The sequence below is a fragment of the Papio anubis genome, chromosome 9 (genome assembly GCF_008728515.1).
Source record: "Papio anubis isolate 15944 chromosome 9, Panubis1.0, whole genome shotgun sequence".
NCBI lineage: Eukaryota > Metazoa > Chordata > Mammalia > Primates > Cercopithecidae > Papio > Papio anubis.
Genome location: NC_044984.1, coordinates 69,748,368 through 69,763,529, shown reverse-complemented (window position 1 = coordinate 69,763,529; position 15,162 = coordinate 69,748,368). Strand labels below are relative to the sequence as shown.

Genomic DNA, 15,162 nt, shown 5'->3' with positions numbered 1-15,162 from the left:
TTCCATTTTAAAAATTCTTCTATTAAATATTTTAGTAAACTGTAAACATTTTCTTCATATTGAGTCTGTAAATTTTTAAGATATATCTTATGTTTTTATACATATTGTCTTATAGTACTTTCTAACTCATAATTTCATAGATAGGAAAGTTCTTAAGCTTTGAATATTAATTTTATAAATTGTTGATTTGCTGAATTATATTATTTTTAGTTTTTAAAATGAGGAATCTTGGGTTTCTTCAGTATTGAATAATAAGGTATCTGCTTTCACCTTTCATTTAGGCCCGTTATTTCTTTCTTGTGTCTAATTGCATTGATTTGCTTTTTTTCACTAACACTGGTATCTTGATTGATTCTTATGGAATGAATATTCTTATCTTTTTAAAACCTTAATGGCAATTCTTGTAGCTATCACCACTAAATATGATGATACCTTTTAGTTTGAGGGTTGTTTGTTCTTTAAAAACACCATTTTAGTGAAAAAAAAATTTTTCTCTAATTTTGCCAAGTTTCACTTGTTAGCTTCTTTTTAAATCGGGAAGGGAAGCTGAACTTGGTTGAATTTTATGGGAGATATTTGTTGGTTTTTATCATTGTGTATCAGTTTTCTCAGGCTGCTGTAACAAAGTACCACAAACTAGATGGCTTAAAAACAACAGAAATTTATTATCTTACAGTTCTTAAGGCGAAAAGTCCAAAAATACGGTGTCAGCAGAGTTGGTTCCTTCTGAGGGTTCCAATGGAGACTCACTCCATGCCTCTCTCTTAGCATTTGGTGATGGTCAGCAATCTTTGGTGTTCCTTGTCTTGTAGACACATCATTCCTTCTTTGCATGACATTAGCCCCATGTCTCTGTGTTTCCACATTTCCATCTTCTTATAAAGTTACTAATCATATTGGATTAGGGACCCAACCTGCTCCACTATGACCTCATCTTAACTAATTACACCCCAAATCACCCTATTTCCAGAAGTCTTAGGTGTTAGGACTTGAGTGACTATACCACTGTGATGCTGTTTACCTTGTTACTATATTCCCTGTATTTCTGGTAGTTAGGTCTTGGGGCTTGACAAAATTCAGGTTCAATATCTGACACAAATCCAGGGGTCTTCTACTTCAGTGAAGTTTCTAGGGTACAGTGGTATGATGCATGTTGAGATATCCCTTCTAAAGTGAAAGATATGTTGTTGCACTTACCTCCTTCTGTAACCAAACGAGAGGCAAAAAACCAAAACAAACAAAACCAAAAAAACTTAGCAGGTCTTTTTGGATTTGGAGGCAACATATTCCTCATTTGGGTGTGCTGTTGCAGCGCATTTTCTGAGTGACTTGAAAGCTTCTACTTTTGAGTGAGGCCCAGAGCAAGAGAAGGCGCCAACAGGTGCAGGATGCCACACTAGTTGATCTGCCATTTGGGCCATAGGTTCCAGCAGATCTAATTGAATATGTCCTTGGTGGTCTCAAACCCCACTGCTGGTACCAAAATCTGTATTAAAGTTCTCCAGAGAAATATAACCAATATGATGTATATGCATGTGTATAAACATACACACACACACACATCAGAGACAGAGAAAGAGAGAGAGAGAAAGACTCTTATTTTAAGGAATTGGCTCATGGGAGCTGGTAAGTCCAAAATCTGCAGGGCAGGCTGCAGGCTGGAGATCCAGGGAAATGCTGATGTTATAGTCTTGAGTTTGAAGGAGGGAGTCTGGAGGCAAATTCCTTTCTCTTCTGGAGACCTCAGACTTTTCTCTTCAAAGCTGAAAGGACCTCAGACCTTCAACTGATTGGGTGAAGCTCACTGAAATTATGGAGGATAATCTGCTTTGTTCAAAGCCTACTGGTTTAAACATTAATCACATCTAAAATAAACCTTCACAGCAACATCTAGGCTGCTTTGACCAAACAACTAGGCACCACAGCCTAGCCAAGCTGACACATAAAATTAACCATCACATCAGCTTCCTTTAAAAAAATGGTGAGTTTTGTTTTATCTGGCAGTGAAATTACTGGCAGATAACCGCCATCCTGTTGAGGGCTGGTTTTAGGATTAGATGGGTCTACATTACTGTTTCCCTTATTCCTATGGTGGGCTTACTCTTCGGGTATGGTTCTTACTCTTAGGGCATGGCCTTTCTGAATCCACAAGTGGGTGCCCAGGGTGTTAACCAACAACTCACCATTTTGGCTGGGCTCAAACTGCAACTCTGTCTTTTCAGCACTGTGCAGCTTCTGAAATATCTGTGCAGATCTTCAGCTTCCGAATAGCTGGTCCCCACTAATCCATTGAGCATCTTGCACTGTGAAGTGCAGCTAAAGAGTTGGCCAAGGACCCACAGAAAGTTTTTATGTAGACTTGGGGGGCTTCTTCTTCGTAGCCTCTTCCTCTTTGAGATCCTGGTCTCAAATACCAGACACCTTAGCATTGACAGACACTCATATCTCCTTTACCCCCCCCCAAAAAACACATTGTTTGCTTGGATTCTGTTTCTCTGGCTACAGTTTGGGAAACACTTTCAGGGAGAAAACTGGAACAAATACGTGACTCCCGTTGAGTTCTTTCTTATTTGCAGAGATCAAAGACCCACACTGGTTGTTTTCTAATGCCTAAAAACAGTTGTTGTATATGTTTTGTCCAGTCTTTATAGTTATTTTAAACAAGATATTCTTATACCAGCTTACAGAATGTACAGAAGCAAAATGGGTAACATAAGAATTGCTAGAAGAAAATATGAGATAATTAAAAATAGCAGTAATATTTTGAGAAAGCTCATCTATGTATGACACAAACCTCAAAACCCATGAAAAAAAATTGATACTTTTGTTTCTACAGTAAAACAAAGCAATACAATTTGACAAAAATGAATTGCATCTTAAGTCAACAGTTAAACATTAATATTTGGGGAAATATTTGTAAATTACATTACATAAAATGTAATGTGCAATGTCTTTGGCACACTTACAACAAAATTATATTTAACTAAATGAAAGGTCCTGTAGTCAACTGCAGATCCAACATGCCTAAAAATAAAAACAGTTCTTTTCCCTCTACTCTGTATCTTTTCCTAGCTCAGTTAATAACATTACCTATCAATAGCATAAATTCTTATGGTCATCTTTATGTCTTTTCCAATATTTAAGTTTTAGAGTAATCGAATTAATATTCTTTTATTTTATTTTTTAAAATTGTACTTAAAATGTGTGTTTCTATCTTTGAAAATGAAAAATAAGGACTAGTAAATAATTATATGTAAATACTGTTTCTGTTTTTTTTCTGATACATTATAAACTATTCTAATCTTTATACAGATATCTTTGTAGATTGGGAACATTTTCTTTTCTTTCTCATTTATCTTTCCTTTGCTCTTCTCTATTGTTTAGAAACATCAATTTGTAGATTTATATGCCATACATATTTCATTTTTTCTATATATTTTGACCTCTATTCTTCACCTTTGTGTTTCTGAGAAAAATTTTCAAGGTTGCTTTGACTTGTTGTTTTCTGTATGCATGGCCAGGTTTGTTTTATCCTTCTATTCTGCATTAATTTTCTGTAACTATATTAACAAATTACCACAAATTGGGTGGCTAAAACAACATTAACTTATTCTCTCACTGTTCTGGAGGCCCAAAGTCCAAAATCAAGGTGTTGGCAGGACTGTGCTCCCTCCAAAGGCTCTGAGAATCTGTTCTTTGAGTTTTCCAGCTTCTGGTGGCCTTAGCTCCTTGGCTTCTGGATGCATCACTTTAGCCGCTTCCGCTGTGGTCACACTGTCTCCTCCTCTTCTGTGTGTCTAATGCTGAATCCTCCTCTCCTCTTTAGCCCTCACCCAAATAATCCAGAATAAATTCCTTTCCTCAAGATCCTTATCTTAACCACATCTTTGCCATATTAGGTAATATTCACACTTTTGCCATTTAAGTAATAATGACAGGTTCTGGAAATTAGGGCCTAAATATATTTAACATTGGTTGGGGGGCACCGTTCATCCCACTATACCTTCTAATTTTCAATTTGGTTATTTTACATTCATTTCTACCCAATATTTTATAATATTGTAATGGATTGATTTTTCTACCAACTATCCTTAAGGGAGATAATGTGATTGCCTATTTTAGGTACACAATCAAATAAGAATTGGACTAGTTGACTGATATATGTTCCAATCTAGATCCTTCAAGGTAGACTTGCCAATATTTGTATCAAAGGGAAAATGGTTAACAGAAATTTCAAGACAAAGAAGCCTATGCCATAGGAGAGTAGCAAGAAAAAAAGGGTGATTTCAACAACTAGTAGCTTCATCTTATCACTGTAGTCATCTGAGACCCCTGAATCACTATTCTTATTAAGGTCACTAAATACCTTCATCTCATCTAATGGAACTGTCAGTTCTCCTTCCTCAATTTCTCATTCTCTCAGCAGCATCTCATAGAGTTAACCAGTTTGGGCTTCTTAGTTCATGTTCTTCACTTGACTTCCAAGTACCTTACCAGCAGGTTTTTGGTTTCCCTCATACCTCATTAGCCTCTCTTCATTCTCCTTTACTAGCTCTTTTGCCTTAGTTTGAAATAGCATAGTGCCCCAGGACTTAGTTCTTAAATTGTGTCCATATTCACTCTCTCACATGCTGATCTCATTCACTGTGACTTTCACTTCAGAGTCTTTTTACCAGAAATTTCCTCTACTTAGAAAACAACTACATACTTTCATATGGCTCTCTGTTTCTCATGATTCAATCACATTTCCTGCATTTATTTTTCTATCTAATATACCCAAATAGAAAACATACCCTTTGATCTTCTCTAAGTTAACGAAATCACCATCCACCCAGTTTTTTTAGACTAAAGCCATAGGTACAGTGTTGCTTGATTATTTTATTCAATCTATCCCTAAAGTCAAGCCAATTGGCTTGTATTATTAGCTCCACCTTCATAATATACCCAGAAACTGACCTTTCCTCATTATTTCCATTCTATGGTAGGCAGAATTCTAAGATAAATCACAAGATCCTCCACTCCTCATGTACATGCAATGCATAATTCTCAGGAGAGTGAATATGATTAATTTTACTTCCATAATTATAAGGCGCTACTGACCTTAAAATATTGACATTATCTAGGTTGGCCTTGACTCATCCTATGGGTGTTTTAAAAGCAGAGAGTTTTCTTTAGCTGGTCACAGAAGAGGAGTCAGAGATTTGAAACATGAGAAGGCTCTGACATATCTTTACTGACCTGAAGATGGTGGGGCCACGTGTCAAAGAAACATGGGCAGCTCCAGAAGATGAGACAACACATGGCTCAGAGCCAGCAAGCAAACAAGGACAAGAGTCCCATCATCATACAGAGCTAAATTCTGCTCACAGCCTGAATGAGCTTGGAAGCAGGTACTTCTCCAATCCTCCAGGTGAATACTTAGTCAACATCTGGATTTTGGCCTTTGAGACCCTGGGAAGACAATCCTGCCACAATATGCCTGGGTTCATGACCTATAGAACTGTTTGATAATAAATGGGTTCTGCTTTAAATCACTACATTTGTGGTAATTCATTATCTAACTCGATAAAAAATCCACATGCTAAAACCCTAATCCAAAATATCAGTCTGTAGCCTGTACTACAGGAAATAGCCTCTTAGTTATACTTCCTCTTTACACTCTTGTTTCCTTATATTTCATTCTCTACCAACAGTCACAGTAATCTTTTTGTTAAGGTATTCTTTTCAAAACAAAAGTGAGATCATGTCACTCTGTGTTTAAGACCTTCCACTGGCTTTGTCATTACTTAGGATAAATTCCAAAATCTTTAACATAACATATGTTATTATATTTGATCTAGCTGTCATCTAATTCTCTACCTCAACTCCTACCTCTAACCACAGTTATTCCTTTCTCAAACATGTTAAACTCATTCCAGTCTCTGAGATTTTTATACATGCTCCTACCTGGAACATACTTCTACCTGGAACATCTGGTTTTCACCTCAAATGATACCCTTCTTCTGTGACTACCCTATCTATCTTCTAGACCAGTCATTCTCTATTTGCTAATCTTGCTTTTTACAGTATATTTTATTGTCTAATTAAAATGTTATTTATCTATGTGTTCACTTAAAGTGTTTGTCTCCCTGCCAAGACTATAAACTAAATGTGGTGTCTTTTACATCTTGTTAGTAGAAAGAACAGAGTCTGTACATACTTGCTGAATGAATAAATGAGGATTTGTGCCCCAGAAAATCCTCTACCAACCCCCTCCTCCCCGGTGTACAATTCTGTTTGAATTTGCAACACCAGTCAGTAGTAATTTTTAAAGTTTCTGCAAGTAATAGGTATCCCAATGCTTCCAGTCTGTAGGAGTGAAAGGATGCCTAAAATGTTTTGCAACTCTATATTCCAAACTTATTTTGCATGTCTATGTTCAAAGTTAGCAAGACTTCTCATCAGGAAAGAGCTTTCTGAGTTTAATTTGACGCAGAGCATAGTTCTACTGTTTTTCTTAGCCAGGGGAATACAATCAGTAATCACTACTTTTTAAATTTTTCTTTCTGGTTTAGTCTCAAAGCATTTTATTTGGCAGAAATTCCTTCTCAATCTTGGTAGGCAGTCAATTCTTACTGTTTATTTAAGATGTTAATTCGAACATTTTCTAACTTATTTGGAAGTTATAACAATATTACTTATAGTATTATATTGACCTGTAAGAAAGCTTGGAAATTTCCAAAAGAGCTCTCAAGAAATGGAAGCTATTTTGAGATGTAGTTATTTTCCATCATTTGAAGGTACTCAGGTATACGGTATAGTCATATATGAATAGCTTGACTAAAAGTTGTTTGAAGTGCTCTTCAATCTCGAGATGTTACAATTCCTTATATGTATAAGACAGGTCCCAGTCAATAATCTCCAAGGGGTGATCAATTAAAAGTGCTCTTCATGTTACAAAACTGACATATTCCTGATACAATTCTTACTAAATAAATTTCAACACATCTAATTTTCTTTCTACTTCTACTATAAATTTTAGAATAAACTATTCTGGAAAATAATTTGTCTTATGCTAATTAAGTGAAATATTGTGAAATAATACTAAAGTTAAGGTTATTCTAGGAAGTAATATTTGGCCAGTGTATAAGTAAAATCAATATGTCCAATTTATGACTTATTTCATTATAAAATTGAAAATATTTCAATGTAAAGTATTATATTTAATTATTTTATAGTTCAAAAAACATAAAAATATATTGAAAGTTAGAAAAACTTATCTTGAAATTTTCTGAATTTATTTTTATATTCTTTTATTAATTTTAAGTAACTTACCCTGGTGCATAGTTACATATGAAAATTGCTGCATGTATAATATGTCCAATTCTTGAACATGGAGTAACAGCACAACCAACTTTGTAAGAGTTGTCCCAAACAAGCTAAAATAAAAATTTCAAGAAAGACACAAAATTTAATTTTAAACATTTACTTTCATATTATAAACGATAATATATTCCATTCACATAGAACTTTTCACCAAGCAATTCAAGAAATATAAACTATTTTTATTTTATATTGTAGGTAACTATGTAGAGAGTTACCACAGAGTTGGGGCAGCATTTTCAACACTGTATTTAGAGAAATACTTCAATAGATTCTACCAATACCATATTCTTAGGAAGAACTGTTTGAGAACACGGTCAATCCAGAATAATGCTTCAGACACAGAGGAAGTCACACCTGATGAATCAATTTTCAACCTCTGGTTGAATTGGAAAGTTCTAGGTTATTGGAAGAGAGAAGATGGGAAAGAGGAGAATAAGTTTTTAAAAGATAGAAGTTGTGGGAAAAAGGGAGAAAAAGAGAGACAATCCGATTATAGAAACTAAAGAGATACAAGAGTAGAGAAGAATTGAATGCTATTGGCATTTCTCTTTCTCTTTGTTAAGAAAATTCTATTGCAGGACAAAACAAAAGCTGGCTTTTTCATTAAAAAATGAAATAAAAGAGCTGGTTTCTATAAAAGAGAAACAGATCTTGAATTGGAGTAAAAAAGATGGGAATAATCAAAGGCATTCCAGAAATTATCTGTATAACTTTAATATTTCTAATACTTCCAAGTGAACCAAAAAGTACTTGTTTTTTAATCTCTGTGCAAGAAAGAGGAACCATTCTTGTTTCATTCTTTATCTCAGGCCTTAGTGGTTTTAAAAGTGTGATCCTTAAAGAAATAAAGTGACACATTAAAAAGGTGATACATTAGAAGAATAAAGAATAGAATATCTGCAAGAGTTAAAGTGAAGTTAAGCATGTCAAATGCAGGAAATGAAAATGTCTAGGAGACTAGAATTAAGGAATAAAAACACAGAGTACCATATCAGGGAGTAGATTTGGTTAGTTTACTGAGTATTAAAGCCATATTAAAGAGGCTAGGTTTGACAGGAGCAAGTCAATGGAAAATCACTATAAATTTCTAGAAGGAAGAAATGATCAGAAAAAAAAAATGATGAAAAAATTTTTGAAGCATGATTGGATGAAAGAGAAAGACATGAGTTCAACATGAACAAATTCCAAAATGTTAAGTTCTACATAAAACGTGACATAAGGGTTTGTTGATTGAAAAACTACCTTTTAAATAAATGTGGGAGTTCATGTAATGATTTCTTGATTCCTGAAACAAATATTTATTGCAGACCTAAATAATGTCATGTTGTTGAGAATATATGGATGAAAAGGCAAGGTCCCTGCCCTCAGTGTAGTATCAGACATATAAATAAATTATTGTTAAACAATGTGATGTGTAAAATAACAAAGGTTATGTACCATAAGTGCTTCAATATTCCTGGAGTATGAAGTGTGAGGGTTGATTATTGAACCAGAGGCAGGGAAACAATACTATTAATTTGCATTCCAAATGTTTTAGTCAATCAGCTATATAGTAGTATGTGTACTGATATGTGCAAAAAAATCTTCTACTTATGTTTATAGTCAATAATTTATAAATTATTTTTATTTACTGGTTTCTTTCCTTCTTTTCCAGTGTACATTATTTTTAGGAAAGCGCTTTTCATCTTTGAACATGGAGAGTAGGTTTACTCTATTTAAAATATTGTTTTAATTGTATGGTTCACATAAAAGATGGGATGGTAGACATTTTGAAGACTAGGAAGATTGATTAAAAGTGTGATCTTATTAAATGTAATAATTTTATTATTTGAGTTTATGTACAAATTTGAAACATAATAAAACTAGGCATAAAGCAATTAAAAAGTATTTGAATTAATAACAAAATAAAAATTAGATACCTGAACATAATTAGAACAGTCTCCAGAGCAACTGCCATTTTCAAAATTGTACATTTTCTTCTCTGCATGCCAACTTCTGATAGCAATACTTGCAGTAAATTCATTTTCAGGGCCGACCCACATATTTTCACCAATACCATAAAATTTAGGATGGACCATTTGTACATCTTCTAAATAAATATTATGCTCAAACACACATCTTTTTCCCCATGCTCTAGCAGTCCGTGATAAAGCTACATCCCAAGTCTGAAAAATATTCGAAAAGCAAAGAGAACAAAATAAGAAGTTTTTTTTGTTGTCTAAAATATTTTTTCTTGAGTTCTTATCAATAGATTTAAAGGAAACAATTCTAACTTTGTACTCGTGCATCTTGGTTGAGAAATTTCTATTGGGAAAAACTTCTATGGGATAATAAAAAATGAAATGACCATTTCCTGAGACAAAGTACTATGTATATATTTGTAATTAAAATATTAGAACGCTAGATGATGGAAATGATACTATTTTCACATGTAGTCTGTTCAGAAGTATGTAATACACTTTCCTATAGTCTGCTCAGAGTATATATTTTTAAACTCATGCCTTTTTGTACACACAAATACAACAGTCTAAAATACTATTCATTTAAGAGGTATTTAATAAGTAATGATTATATGCAAAATATCATATTGTCAAGAATAAAATGCTAAGTCAGCATAAATTTTGTCCTCAAATTGCTTTATTAGAATTATATATATTTATATATATATATTAGATAAATATATTTTATATATACCTGATTAGATATACATCTCATATACACATCTTATATATATCTGATTAGATACACATCATATATATTGGATTAGCTGTACATCTTATATATATTGGATTAGATACACATATATATATCGGATTGATATACATCTTATATACATATCGGATTAGTTATACATCTTATATATATCGGATTAGATATACATCTTATATATATTGCATTAGATATATTTTTTATATCAGATTACACATAAGATCAGATATATATGTAAGATTAGAGAATAAGAGAAAGAAGACAGAAAGATAATATATAGTGTGTATATATATACACACACACACACATACATGAAAAACTTTTAACACATGGTAGTAGTTGGTGAATGTTACATGTAAGGCACATATAACGTTTGTTGCCAGAAATATGAGAAAATAGCATAAGATGCTGTTCCCTGGCTAGCTATCTGGAAATAACCAGAAATGTGTGCTTTTATCGTCATTTAGAGACTCATTAAATTAATTGTTAGTGAAGGACCAGAACGAAAACCGCACACTAGAAAAATCAACAAAATAGTGGTGAAACCAAAATACTCAGTACATATGTTGTAGTGTGTCGGAAAGTAAACATCTGAAAACCAGTACTCATACTTCCTCAGAGCAGGTGTGTCCAACATTTTGGCTTCCCTGGTCCACATTGAAAGAATTGTCTTAGGCCACACATAAAATACGTTAACACTAAGGATAGCTGATGATCTAGTAAAAAAAAATCGCAAAAGAATTCATAATGTTTTAAGAAAGTTTACAAATGTGTGTTGGGCTGCATTCAAAGTTGTCCTGGGCCTCATGCAGCCTGCAGGCCACAGGTTGGACAAGCTTGCCTTAGAGTTTTCTTAGTGAACCCCACAGATTATACATAAATACAACATAGAAAATAAACATATCAGACCTTTAGAATATCTCCCCACTACTTCCTTTCCCCTAAGGTAACCACTATTAAAAAATTTGCTTGTGTATATATCTCTCTATCTCTGTATATACAAACATACACACATTTAACTCTAAGTTTGGCTGTTTTAAATGGGTAGTTTGTGATCTTTTTTCCCTTGTACGATTGTGATCATATCATATATAATATTATTGGCCTTCAACTTTCAGTTTTCATGTAGAGAAAGAGTTCCATATTAACATAACTAGATTTGCTTAATTTTTACAAGGTCTACATAGTATTCCACAGCATGGATAGCCTATAATAAATATAATCATTTCACCATTAATAGACCTTTAGATTGTTTCCCATTTGCAAACAATGTCCCATGGACTATACTTCAACCTGATATATTTTACATATAGTTCACATACCTCATCCTTACTACATAGCAGTCATTATTTTAAGAGTATTTTATGTATTATTTCACTGAATGTTCCAATAACCCTAGGAGGTATGTATTATTATTATTATTTCTGTTTGCCCAGAGGAAGTAACTAAAACACCAAGAGGTTAAGGAGTTTAAGTGTATTAAATGTCTCATAGACAGTAAATTGTGGAGCCTGGATTTAAACTCACGAAATCTAATTCCCAACTCCAAGTTCATAAGCATTTTACTTCTCACAGCTATGTGCAAATAACTTGTAATAGCTCCAGATTCTTTTATTCAACTATGAATAAAAATCCTAATTGAAAAGAGAGGCTAAAGTTTCAAGAAGCAGTTAATGAGATATTTAAAGAAATATGTCAAGCTAAGGTTGATAAATGTGCTTTGAGACGGCAAAAAATTTTTGTAAGCCATTAGTCTTTGTTTAGCTAGAAAAGCTGAATCCACATTCTAATTTGTACTCTCTTATAGGTAACAGGAAGATTTTAAGATTTTATTTCAATATATTTCCCTAGAATATGTCTAACTATGGGCCTTTTCTCATTAATTTGGCTTAGCATTTGGTGGACTCCATTAAAAAATAATTTTAAAAGGAAGGTATAATCATAACTCTCATACATGTGTCAATGATTTTACGTGATTAATTAATGAGGGAACTACTAAGATATTATCTTTGGATTAAGAATCCAAAGAATTCTCAAGATTATAGGCTGTATAGAAGTGCTGAAATCCATTCACAAATAAATATAAAAACTGGGTCTTATCCACAGGGCAATCGTCAATTACATTTCATCAGACACAATAAATTTGCATTTCTATGAGCAAAACTAGTTACATTACAATCACTTTTCTACAATTTAAAAATTGTAAATTGCCTAGCTCAAAGACAATTATAGAAAAGATAATTGCTATGTGTAAGATAAACAGTGCACATAATATTGTATTTCACAATTTTCCCTGACATTTATCTTAATCTAAAAACTTATGTCTTTCCTCCGTTCTAGAAAATCTGCTTGTATTATTTCTTAATTTTCTCCCCTTTATTTTGGTTTTTAGTTCCACACCATTTGTAAGATTTAGGAACTTTGCATTCTATTCTCTCTTTTAATTTTTGCTTTGTGCTTTTACACATTAATTTATTTATTCATCCATTCAATACATGGGAATATCTCAATAAGCTGAAGGATATAAAGTTGCATATGAAAAATTTCATTATTGAAGTAAAAAATATTCATGACACTTGTTAACACAGTAATGAAGGCTTTGGAAGACTTGCAACAGGGGAGACACCTGAGGCTCAACTCCAAACACAGGAAGGATAAGTGGGGATTTATAGCCATGGAGGAGGATGAGGGGGTCAATGAATAAAAAATTATTGAGGAGACATCAAGTTTGACAGGATTCTTGCTACACTGATCTAAAGGATTCTTGCTGAAGACAGGTCAGTGTAGCCAGGTCAGGCCAGGTAGATCTCAAGGGTGGGGGATGAAGATTTTGATCAGATATTCAGAGTAATCAGGTATCGAGGGTGGGAGACTTTCCTTAAACTGGGCAAGGTGGGACTTTTGTGAAAACTGGGTGATGCAGGCCATAGGACAGGGCCTAAATCCCAGGTCTAGTCAGAGAGGGCTCAGGAAAGTCTGACTAAAGTTTGGTTAAGTAGAGAGTCTTTGTTAGGCCCCTCTTGTATTTGTATCTGTCTCTCTTTCTCTTTCTTTTTGAGATAGGGACTTGCTCTGTTGCCCAGGCTAGAATGCAGTGGTGTGATTGTGGTTCACTGCAGTCTCAAACTCCTGGGCTCAACTGATCCTCCTTTGTTAGCCTCCATAGTAGCTGGGATTACAGGTGTGCACCACCGCACCCAGCTAATTCTTTTATTTTTTTTGTAGAGACAGGGTCTTACCATATTGCCAAAGCTGGTCACAAACTCCTGGACTCAAGTGATCCTCCCACCTCAGCCTCCCAAAGTGTTGGTATTACAGGTGTGAGCCACCATGCCCAACACCTCTCTTCTTATTTGACAATGCACTTCATGCAATTTAACTTATTAAATAAATCTAATTAGTTTTAACTTTAAAAAAAAAAGTAAAGGAAAAAATTCTTTGAGATAGTCTAGGGTTCTGGGAAATTTCAAGTTCAGCTCAAAATTAAGATTTCATTTAGAATTTGATCTTGGAAAAGCAATGTCATAAAAAATCTCAAAAGGTTTGAACACTTGACTAAATAAGATCTTAGCTATGAAACAATACTTAAGCAATCTATTTAACCAATATGACAAAAGATTTCAAAAGTAACTATGGGGGTAACATAATTTTTTTTTTTTTTAAAGACCTTAGCTCTTTTAAAAGTGAGAATACGTGGTTTTCTTAAATAATCAGGAAAATAATCAAGTTTATATAAAGCACAGGAAATCATTTTAAGATACACAATCTTTTTATTCTAAGTTGATTACTTGAAAAGCAAAAAATCCCCACAACTTTTGGCAATTTCTTATTAAGAGCGGACCAGTAACCCAAGTAAATGTTGTCATTTTTACAGAGAAAAAATCAAATTCTAGTTTTACATCACTGTACTTTTAATTTTAAATGTCATTTAAGGTTTTCTAAAAAGCCATTATAAATACAACCATCTGGTCTTAGCCAGCTTTGACCATGCAACATAAAATTTTCTTTTCACAAGCCTTTTCAAACTTTCTATATCCATATTTCTATATTTGTTGAAGGCCGAAAGAGTGAGGGTCATGATCAACTCAGTATACCACTGGAGGCTATATGAGTAAACTGCAAACTGTTCTCATGAAAGTGGGTTGTTGGCAAACTGACAAACTGCATCTGCTGCCCAGAAGGAATGCTGAGGGCAGTCATGACCCAGGCACAAGTGTTTTTTGTGATTAGTTATATCTGAAGCCTATTAATAATAATATGAATCTGTGATCAATTATGCAGCTGGCCAATTGTTACCTCCTCCTCCCTGCTCATTTCACACAACAAATATGAAGGGCTGTGGAAGCTCAGGGTGGCTGCCGTTGCTCACTAGAGGCAGGGAGACCTCTTCTTCCTCCTCATGTTACCCTCCCTTTAAAACAGTTTCTTTTAAGTTTTCGTTTCTGCATTCGTCCTCCTTTGTTCAGTCTTGTAATGACGGTCTCAAGTAGTAACAGCAGTAACTGTTGTAGTGATGGTCTCAAGTAGTAACTGTGGCAGTCTGCCACATATATTGTTCTAAATTTTCTTCTTTCTCATCCTGACCAGTCATTTTATTTTAAGACAAAATTACTTTCTCCTTCTCTTGACAAAAACACATCCTACATTCCTTGTAAACTTTTCATACAAAGTGTTTCTATACATTAGTACCCTTGATTTCACAGAGAAAAACTAGAAAGTAAATAAATGTGAATTATTTGTCATATACCAGCATTCTATAGTAGATTAGTAAATTTTATGAATATACCATCTCACCAGCTTTTATAGGTATTTGCTACTTCATAGTATTAAAAACTAAAAAGTGTGCAAGCTTAAACTTATGCTTAAAAATGAATATTTCAGCAGTTTATCTCACTTAGAAATTATCAATGAGTATCTATGAATTTAATCTAACATAACTTTATCAGTTACGAAAAAGATTTTGGAAACTATTTTTTAGTAAGACATAACACCAAACAAAGCTACCTAGCATCTCAGGTTATTTCCTTATTAACTATTCTTATGGCGCATACATATTACGTAAACATAAAAGAATAACAACAGCAAAAA

The 15,162-nt window shown here is 33.7% G+C and overlaps 1 protein-coding gene across 1 annotated transcript in view; it reads right to left on the bottom strand.

The window, feature by feature from the left end:
- GLIPR1L2 (GLIPR1 like 2) overlaps nt 1-15,162 on the bottom strand; it is a 41,778-nt gene that overhangs the window by 12,603 nt on the left and 14,013 nt on the right. Inside the window, exons 2-3 of the mRNA XM_017946010.3 lie at nt 9,285-9,530; nt 7,315-7,418 (exon numbers count right to left, since the gene is read on the bottom strand). Of these exons, the coding sequence (XP_017801499.3) occupies nt 7,315-7,418; nt 9,285-9,530 (350 nt within the window). The remainder of the gene's footprint in view (nt 1-7,314; nt 7,419-9,284; nt 9,531-15,162) is intronic.